Source organism: Coffea arabica, chromosome 10e, assembly GCF_036785885.1.
Source record: "Coffea arabica cultivar ET-39 chromosome 10e, Coffea Arabica ET-39 HiFi, whole genome shotgun sequence".
Taxonomy (NCBI): domain Eukaryota; kingdom Viridiplantae; phylum Streptophyta; class Magnoliopsida; order Gentianales; family Rubiaceae; genus Coffea; species Coffea arabica.
The window spans coordinates 48,379,925-48,390,063 of NC_092328.1; the positions used below are offsets into that span (position 1 = coordinate 48,379,925).

The 10,139-nt window shown below is 37.3% G+C and overlaps 2 protein-coding genes across 10 annotated transcripts; one reads left to right on the forward strand and one right to left on the reverse strand.

The window, feature by feature from the left end:
- Positions 1-260: 260 nt before the first annotated feature.
- On the reverse strand, positions 261-7,273 carry LOC113712708 (uncharacterized). 9 transcript variants are annotated; one of them, XM_027236236.2, is made up of 13 exons: positions 5,199-7,273; positions 3,525-3,706; positions 3,362-3,418; positions 3,192-3,237; positions 2,703-2,778; positions 2,483-2,568; positions 1,996-2,148; positions 1,843-1,899; positions 1,651-1,755; positions 1,393-1,545; positions 1,185-1,295; positions 1,015-1,077; positions 261-920 (listed from the first exon to the last, which is right to left on the reverse strand). In XM_027236236.2, the coding sequence occupies exons 6-13, from the start codon at positions 2,534-2,536 to the stop codon at positions 798-800; spliced, it is 819 nt and encodes a 272-aa protein (XP_027092037.1). In that variant the 5' UTR covers positions 2,537-2,568; positions 2,703-2,778; positions 3,192-3,237; positions 3,362-3,418; positions 3,525-3,706; positions 5,199-7,273; the 3' UTR covers positions 261-797. The 9 variants fall into 9 exon arrangements, with proteins under 9 accessions (XP_027092037.1, XP_027092035.1, XP_027092033.1 ...); XM_027236234.2 differs by lacking the exon at positions 2,703-2,778 and having other exon boundaries at positions 261-917; positions 1,015-1,062; XM_027236232.2 differs by lacking the exon at positions 2,703-2,778 and having other exon boundaries at positions 1,015-1,062.
- A 1,233-nt stretch (positions 7,274-8,506) lies between these two features.
- LOC113711810 (uncharacterized protein At5g64816) lies at positions 8,507-10,139 on the forward strand. Its single transcript, XM_027235019.2, has 2 exons — positions 8,507-8,642; positions 9,608-10,139. Exon 2 carries the CDS (start codon positions 9,653-9,655, stop codon positions 10,037-10,039), a length of 387 nt encoding a protein of 128 aa, XP_027090820.1. The 5' UTR covers positions 8,507-8,642; positions 9,608-9,652; the 3' UTR covers positions 10,040-10,139.

Here is a 10,139-nt window from a genome sequence, read left to right on the forward strand (position 1 = left end):
TAAGGATTTTAACAAAGCAGAGGTGGAAAAAAAAAAAAACTGCACGCGACATTACTAGCTTCAACACTTTTCTCTTCCCATATCAAAAAAGGCATTCATTGTTACTATTCAGTGGGACATTGGCTCAGCAAGAGAATTTGGCACCTCCTGCAGCACATTTTCATGCAGCCACATAAAAACAAAGCATACCAGCTGAATGATCAGCGTAGACCAATCACATTCTCTGAACGATTCAGATATTCAAGATACACAACCAAAAAAAAAGGTGGGGAAGGGTATAATTTCATATTCCTTTCACAAAAAAAAAGAAAGAAGCATACCGTCCAAATTATCAGTAGCTCAATCACATCCTCTGGACATGTTCAAAAGAAAAAGGTACAGCTTCACATGCTTCTTCCAGCATATGCGTCGTGCTCTGATAAGCATCTTTGCAATGTACACAGTTTTAGGTTACAACACAAATATAAGAGTTCCACATTGACAAGTTTACGAGTCAGCCTGCAGAAAAATGTCACGTTGAGTTTTAGTTTCTCAATTAACAATAAGACCATCAATACAGATGTCTTGTTGCAGTTGCTGACTAGTTTACAAGGTGAAATTTCTCTAGCCACTCTGCAAAATCCCCAAAATTTAGGCATAAGCTACATAACTTCCACCACCCCTTTGTCAGTAAGAAATGCCGAATAGACAATTTCAGCTATATTGCTGAATAAAGCACCATGACAATGGACCAAAATGTCGTTATTTTATCCTCCCAGTTGCAAAACCCGCGCATAGTTATTAAAGCAGAAGTCTGTTCAGACCCCTGCACCAGTTCTCATGAATGGAGATGCAGCAGGAGGGATCAAACCAAGAGCTCGCATTATTTTCAGTCTGCGTAAACTCGGATCTCTAGATTTTTCTACCAAGGATGGCAACTGCTAGTAGCATAATAAAAAGCTAAGTCAACAAATGCTGCCCAGGAGATGAAGGATGCAGAATGCTCAAAAGAAAGCAAAGATAAAATTGACCCACAACTTCATGTTTAGTTGCTTTTGCATTCTTCTGCTTCCCCGCTTCCATCTGTGTTTGATGAATCTTAAAAGAATGTGCATGATTCAACAAGATACAAACTATTTGATGAGAAAAAGAAAAACAATGAGTTAAAAAATAACTAGAGACAACAAGGACTAGCACACGCTCACAGAACTCAGCCTGGGTGTCTTTAGGGTTGCATTCTGTGTCTGATCTTTACTTCTTGATGGTTCGGCTCTCACTGAAAGTGAATCATGATTTTTTTCCCTGGCCTCTGCATTCTGAACGAAAATAATCCTAAAACTATAAATTTTGTCTCATGAAGCACAAAAACAAGATCCAGTACGAAAGTGCAAGTATGAATTGTAATCTGCTCACAGAATTTGGGCTCTTTGGTTTAAGTTTTTCATGACTACCACTTTCCGTTTCCTCCTCCTCCTTTCCTTGCTCAGACTTTGAAGTCGTCTTGCCCTTTTTAACTGAATTCTGTGCAGCAGTACCATTTGAAGGCTTCTTTTTTGAGGTTTTTACCTGATATAATGTTCAATTAAAGGAAACCAAAAACCCCAGAACAAAAATGCAAGCCTTGCAAAGAGGAAATTAAGGTATGTAAGACCAGAAAAGATGTTTACTCACAGATACTGAAGTGGCTTTTGGTTTCTTGGGCTTTATATTAGGCTTTGGTTTTCTGCTTTCTGCACTCTTACTTTTTGATAGTAATTGTACTAGGGAGATATTCCCCTAAGATCCCAAAATTGTTTCAACAATATGATAGGAAGACAATTAAGATTCATCCTTAAATGGAACCTAGAATTGCAAATTACTCACAGAGTTCTTCACTGGCTCCAATTTGATCTCTTTTCTGCGCTTTGCTTCTGGAGTTGGCTGCATTTATCATACAAATGCAAAGAAGAAAATGAAAAGCTCAACAAGTCAAACATGAGAAAATGCAAATGAAGAAGGGAAGGAGCCTGTAATCACAGAAATTATGCTATTTGACTTGGGTTTCTTCTGCTCATCTTCTTTTTTCCTTTTCCGGCTTTTCTCTTCTTTGCTCCTGACTGAATCCAAATTTATTTCCTTCGACTTTTTTGTCATTAACTTGGTATTTAGCTTTTCCAAATTTGATTTTACCTGATACACAAAATTGCAGATGCACATGAATTAAAACATATAGATAATGATCCAATCAAACAGGCCCATTAAGAGGCTCAGACCATAAAAAGCTCAAGAAGCTACGGAGTAAATAAAACAAAGCACAGATTTCCATTCTAATGCATTTCTTGAGGACTGCATTACTTTGCTTTTCTTCAGAAGTGTCAGTATGAATTCCAAACATTACTATAAACCTTCAACAATTTAGACTCCCTGAGCACTCACAGTTGGGTGGTGATATTGCAATGAAGGAAGAATGTGTTCATTTTCCCCTTGATTTTACCAGACGAAAAAGAAGACAAGACAAACTTACAGATGAAAGGGATTTGATATTCTCGCCTTTGTCAATTTTAGTTTGCTTTTCCATTTTATTTTGAGATGCCTCAGCCACAACTGTTCCTGCTCAAACAACCATGCAACTGTGAAAAGTAAGATAAATAACTGAGTACTTTGAATTATGACTAACACTTTCAATAACTACCATCTTGTGAGTTTCTTAAGTGCAACTTTTTAATACCTCATAAACCTATTACCTTCACAAATAACATAAGCATCAGTATTAACGAGATTGGGGCGCAGAGACGAGCAAAAAGCTTCAAATGTTTCTTCCTTCATAATGATTAATCACAAATTAAGTAAAGAAAAGACAGCAAATCAGAAAGAGAATAAGAGAAGTCAAGCTGTGTCAAAAACTTTTTGATGCCCCAAAGTAGGAAGTGCGTAACATAAAATTCAACAAAGTTTGGTCATGTAGTTAAGAAAAGAGAGAGAGACTAGAAAGAGGGTAAGAGAACTGGTAAGCTAAGTCAAAATCCTTGTGACATACCAAAAGGCTAGTACGCCCCATAAAATGGAACGAACAAAAATGAAAACTTCAATAAACATTATTTTGATAGAAAACTAGAAGGAAGCTACCTCTCTCTTGAATTAAATAGTTTCTCATATTACTCATGTAAAAAAGCAAAAAAACAAAAAAAAAAAGGGAGCATAAAATGGTATACAAAATCAAAAGATGGGCTAACCTTTTGTTTTTTGCTTACATGAACCTGATTTGGAGCGCTGGAGTTCCTACAGTTCAAATCCATTATTGGTAAGATACATTCAAAAGGATCATTTAATTTTCTGGCCTATAATGAAGCATAAAGCACCTATGCATTGCCTTCTGCATATGAATTTGACAAGAAAGAATTACCTGCTTCATAGCTTCACTCAGAATAGCACACTATGACAACTCGTGTATCCCTTGCATCTTATCATTGAAAGGTATAGACAACATAACTGTTCAGAACACTGTTAAAGGGTGCATGGACAAATTTAAATGCTCAAACTCCAAGCCAAGTTGAATAGGATCTTACAAAAAGATGCAGGAAGAGGAAACTGCTGCCACAACTTCAAAATTAACAAATTAGTGCAGAGACCAAACAACCAAGCAGCAAAGGGCCAGTTCCAACTTGTAGTGTCCTTACAGTGGAATGAGATCTCCACCTGTTTTTCTCCACTTCCCTTTACATCTTCCACTTACAGTGCCTTCATCAACCTACCATCAAATGAAGTAAAAATATGACTCACTTTTGTTCTTTGCAAGATACAGAATGTACTAATTTCACTGGCAGTAACATTTATTTGTGAAATGCAGGAGAACTAAGGTTTTTTTGTAATAAGAATATGGAGCTGAACCAACAAAATCGCCAGAATGATAACTCTTGCGAGATTTGAAAAACAGTAGTCGCTCTCTCATCTATTTTTCCAACAGAAAATCTGTTACTTGCCCTTAGTTTATCTTAGCGTCTGCAACTGAATGATCAATTTTGCATTCATGCACATTGCTATATGGAGTTGCACGTTATCAGATCAACAATAGACATCACACTGCAAGAAAATTTACTGACATCTAGGTTTTTCAAGTATTTGATCGTACTTAAAGCAATTCAAGCTGTACAGAGCAATAATAGGTCATACTAGATATCAACAGACTGCATTATGCAATATAAGGAAACTGAATGTATCTTATATCTTCCCTTTCAATATACAAAAGCGGCTAATCATTATCATCCATATATCTACATTAAATAGCATTTAAGAGTGCATTATTTTGAAACACAAATGCATTGAAAAATATACCCCTACCGTCAATCACATCCACATGACAGAATGGCTGCCCATGCAACACTATAGCTTCAAGCATTTCAACCACTCACATCCTCAAAGAACCGCTGCATAAAGTAAAGATCTTTGTTGCACATGCTCAGTGCAGGTCTTCAGGATGAGAATGCCTAATGGTTCTAGGTATCAAGTTCTACAATTTCCTCAAATCTAGGATATTGAGATGCCAAGACTATCAGAGATGTCTAGAGGTAAAGGCAATTTTCAAACTCCGAAGCATGAAAACTTTACTCTACATTAGGTACATCCAGTTGTTGGAACTAGCATGAAATGGACAGATATCAATATCAAGGTCTGCTGGAAAGCTGCAAATTCTCAACAATTAAAACAAAAAAAGGCAAAAAAGACATTGTCATGTTAGAGCAGTTGAATGCCCCTGCATAACTACGAACATATACCAATGGTCCAGCATTGCACTTCAGTAACAATCAAAGATCAAAAATCTAGTAGGACCACAAATTGTAGCTAAATTATTACAAGGCAATAAAATCATTTCCGCTGCAGCTCAAGGGTTAATACTTTTAGTTAACAACATCAGCTGTGAATTGTCAGAAATTGAAAGTCAGCAGTTAATTTAACACAGGAGATGCTCCAATTAACAGCACTGAGAGACCACATTTTAGCCCAGAGCGTTCATATCGACACAATCGCAAAAAATAGGGGATTAAACCCAGTGGTAACCAAGCAGTATTGGCTTTCATCGATCTTAAATTAATCAAACTACAACCAAAATCAAAAGAAATGAACCAAGAAACAAGAAAAACATTCAAGAAATCCTCCTGCCCCTTCTAATTTCCCCAGTCCCCAAGTCCCATTTCCAAATAATAACTATGAATATTGGAAAGAAAAAGGATAAATTAACTTACGTGTAGAAGTGAAAAGAGTCCAGAAAAACTTCAGATGTTAGCTGTCAAAAAACTCAAAACTCTTTCCGTATAATCTGCACTTCTTGTTGGAGAGTGGAGACAATGGGGAGTGAAACAAATGTGGCCAATTTACAACAGCACTTGCGCAGAAATGAGAGTTCCCAGACCTTGGACGACTTTTTCCCTTCAATGTCTCCCAGGTCCTAATAACGAAACCAAAGCCAAAAGGAAAACAAGAAGGGATAAAGAGTTAATTACAAAGTACCCCCTCAAAAAACCACATGCCTTGCCTTGCTTGTTATTCACATGGATGATGGAACAAATCAATTCTCTCAGCTTTTTATGGTTTCCCATTGCCGAGCGCTCCTAAATTGCCTTCCAGTATGATGATTTTGTAACGGGAGATGCATGTATATTTATTATTGTGATGAAACGACAGCTTTTTTTTTCGGGTCTAAATGGGTATCCAAAATTACCCAGACTAATCCCTTAGTTGGGCAGAGTTTCGCCCCAAATATGCCCAGCAACAATAGCACATGGGGATCGAATCTGAGACCTTACTGTAATTATAAATGATCAATCCCAACCGAGCTACCCACGGGAGCACGATAAAACGAGCTTGTCATAAAATTCATTATTTGTGACCTAGAGTTGGAAAATGTACACTTGAAAATTATTATTAAGTCTATTATTTGTTCTTTTTCAACTTCATGTTTAAAAATGGTGAACACATATTTGTGGGTAAATGTTGATTTCCTTTGCCGAAGAATCTCCAATTTTATTGTTCTATGCAAGATGTACATGTAACGTAATAAAGTTGTAACTAGGGCTGTGCATCGAAATCGAAATCGGTAAATCGGAAGTTTGAAATTGGAATTTTTTGAAATTTTGACATGAATTTTTCCGACCGAATTCGATTTCGAAATGGCCAATTCCGATTTCGAATTCGATACCCGAATTTCGAATTCACCGAATTCAAACCTACTCTACTCTTAGTCTACTGCACTTCCTCCCTTCTCGGTCTATTGCTATTCTACTTCACTCTCACCGACCACTGCAAACTCCTGCCAGTCTAAGTCTACTCCGTTTTCTCCAACTTTCTCTACGCTACTTGTGATTTAGTAAGTAGTACAAACTGCAAAGAGAAACGACCAATGGAAGGAGGGTTGGAGCTGAGTAAAGTGACGCTGGAAATCTTCTCCAAGCTCGAGCAACAGTGGTTGCATCACTGCCAACCCCCCAAGAAGACTCACATTCTCAGTATCGACGGCGGCAGAGTCGGCTCCCCCTCTGCCATCTTCGCCGCTCATTCCTTGATCCTTCTCGAAGACCAGATCCATGCCAAATCCGCTGATTCCCAATCTCGCATTGCCGATTTCCTCAATCTTATCACCGACACTGGCATTGGAGCTCTTTACGCTGCAATGCTTGCCGCCGACGACGGTTATGGACGTCCTTTGTTCACCGCCAGGGATGCCGTCAACTTCATCGCCCAAAACTAGTCCCGGCTCTTTAAAGTCAAGGGCACCCTCACCCTTTCAAGCTTGCTTTTGGTTACCGATCCGATCGCAAGTAAATGAGATACTCTAAATATACCAACCCTGTCCTCTGTTCTGGGTGTAGTCTATCGCCCTTTCGGCCCACTGAGTAGGCCTTTTTCTTTCAATACGACGGCCTCAGCTTATTCTTTTAGACTCGTCCCACGAAGCGGTTTGGAACTCGTTTCGTATGCGGTATCACCTCTTTTAGTTGATTGTCCCGGCGAACCTGAGTATGCCTCCTTTCCGCCAGCCTAGGCTTCGGAATTCTCGCCGACAAAGGTTCTCTGGCAGGAGCATGGATGTGGCGTGAAGATGGAGGTGAAACTGAGAGTGAGAGAGAGTAAGTTGAGGAAGTAGGAAATCACAGTGAGTCGGAGACGGAGGAAGGAAGGTGAGACAGTGAGTCAGGCGGTGGAGGCGGTAGAGATGGAGGAAGGAAGGTGAGAGATAGTCTTGAGAGACGATGAGGAAGAGGTGGCGAAGAGTAACAAGAGTTAACAGATTAGGTTTTTGCAATTTCAATTGTTAGATGTATCAGTATTATTGTTATTAACTTATTATGTTATATAATATATATTATATATGTATTGTTAAAAAAATTATATTATATATAAATATTATTATTCGAAATTAAAATAACAGTTCCGATTTCGAATTCCCCAATTCGAAATCCGTAATTACGATTTCAAAAATTATATTTTCGAATTCGATCCGATTTCGACCAATTCGAAATTGGAATTATCGAATTCCATTCCGAATTACTGAAATTCCGAATTCGAAGTTTCGAATTCAATTCGAAATCGGTCGGTAAATCGAAATTTTTCGAATTTGCACACTCCTAGTTGTAACTAGTTGACTAATCTAACTAAAGCATCCCATATAACAAAAGTAGTGTGTCTAACTAACTAATTAGTCCACAACTGGTTAGAAAGTTATTTGTATAAAGTACTGCTACTTTCAAGGTCAAGAATTAAGGCCCTATTTAAAAGGTGAGTTTTTTGGGTGTTTGTCTAAAATTTTACTGTAGTTTACTGTAGAAGTTTTTTAAAAAAATTTTGAAGTGTGTTTTTTTTTTGAATATTTTGAAGTGTATTATTTAAAAACTTTGAAAATTTTTTTGAGATTACTGTAGGTAAAGTTTTTAAAAAAGTTGTAGCAGACAAACTTGGCAAAAAACTTGGCTTAAGTTTGGATTGCATTTTTCTAGATCTTTTGTAGAAAAAATACTATAACAATTTAATATATGTGAGGTAAAAAGGTGATTGGGAAACGTGTTCACCGAAAACGTAGCAATTTTTCTTTAGAAAATGACTGTCCAAACAAGGCCTGCACTTGACAAAATTTGTTTTCCCCACCCACATTTATAGTTCCTACTATTTATGTAACTTAAGTTATAATGTTTAAGTTGATTGAACTGCTATAATCTTATAACAAAGAGTATATTTGGTACACGTATTATTTCTATCTTATTTACACACACTGATTTATTTGTATTATCAACATATTTTTTAATCACCTTATTTATCTCACATACATCACATCAAAAAAGTGCTACAGTATTTTTTCACAAAATTATCTCAAATAATTTACTATCCAAACACACTTAAAATTACATGACAAAGTTTAAGTATTCAATTTGATATATAGCTTCCCAATTGGGTTGTTTGTGTCAATTGAGAAATATTGAAAATCCTATCATGGGGCAAAGTGAGAAACATGTTTTGTCGAGGGGCATGTTAGTACCTCCAAAAAGAAACTACGCCGTCCCGTTATCTTTGCTTCTGTTTTTGTCTGTTTTCTTCTCCTCCCCATCTGTAAAACCCTTCACCGGTTCACCCCTGCTCCAAGTGCTCTCTCCTTGGCCCTCTCTGATTTTCTCGAAGTGGGTTCTTCAGTCCAGAAGGTAACAACTAAAGGCTCGCTCTTTTTCTCTTCCTTCCCTTCGATTTTTAGCTTTGCAGCATTGAATATTGAATTCTGAATTTCTTTTGACTGGCAAAATCTTTGTATCTGTAGGGTTTTATTCTTATTACGTGTTTGAGCTTATATTCACATGCTTACATATTTCAACAGCCATTTGGTATAATCTCATTGTCTTGTATATCCTGTTTTTCTCCGTATTTAATTCCGGATAACATGGGCTAGTAATTTTATAATGTTGATTACCAAAAAGAGGATCTTCCAATGAGGTTTTTTTTTTCTCCTTTTTCTTTTTTGATAGTGCTCTCGTTGAGACTCAGCATCATATCATTTTTCCTTGGTCAAAGAATTATTCATTTTTATTGCCCTGATTCCCTTTATCTTAAGCTTATGCAATCACTTAGTTATGGAATTTTTCTGGAACATTGATAAGCTTATAGTTTATCTAGAGTAATAACAGGCTTTTATGCATATTTGATGCTCCTATGTATGGCTTTTGCTCTTTCCATTTCCCTGCTTGAAGATAAGAAGTGAGATTGCCTGAATGTAAGCTGCTGCAATGATTGAAAATGGTGTACTATTTGTGGAAGTGGTTATTATGCTATAAAATTTTCAAAACAAATTTATATCATTTTGTAATGAAAGGGTTTTGTGGAGGGTAAGAAATACATGGCATTTGAAGGAAAGGGAGATAGAATTTGACTAATAAAGATCAATGTTTGAAAATTATGTTCTGTACTTTCTTATCAGAATCATTGAGCTGTTGCGTTTCCTTTATTGAAAAAGCAGAACAAAAGAATTCTTGGTCAGGGTGCGTCTCTTTGGTGACACGCTAATTGAATTTTGTGGAGAAAAGTCATGTAGTTTGCCATATTTTAAATAAAAATAAGACCTTTCTTGATGGATTTACCTTTTCTTCCCCTCTTTCTCCTATTTTTCGCTATAAAGGTTTTATGATAGCATGAAGTGTAGCGGTTGAGCAATTATCTAGAAATGGTGGATTGGTGGTGGTCTATAGTTGCGGCTGCAATACCAGCTGTGGTTGCAGGGCAGGCTTTCAGGATGAAGAACAGGCGAGCGGACGAGCAGAGGTTAAAGAGTGCTCGGGGTCGCGAAAAGAGCTCAGATGAAATATTTGTTTGTGAGAGGGTGTGTACTTCGAAGAGGATGCTGAAGAAGGTTGGCGCATTTTCTAAAGACCCAACTCCTGATACTTGTGTGACTGTTTGCGGTGTTTCTGAGCTAGATGCTTGCGCTGATGCTTGTGCCCGGACTGTCTGTGTTAATCAACATCAAGTGCCTAATTGGAATGACATTTGTCTTAAGAGGTGTCAAAGTGAGTGCCTTAGGCTCTCAAATTCTTCTGCTATGTCTTCATAGCATTGCTATTGTTTTTAAAATGGCCTCAGGATTCTACTGCACCTGACGTTCTGTTTGAGATGCGTATCCCTTTTCAAATTCAAGATTTATGCTTCTCATA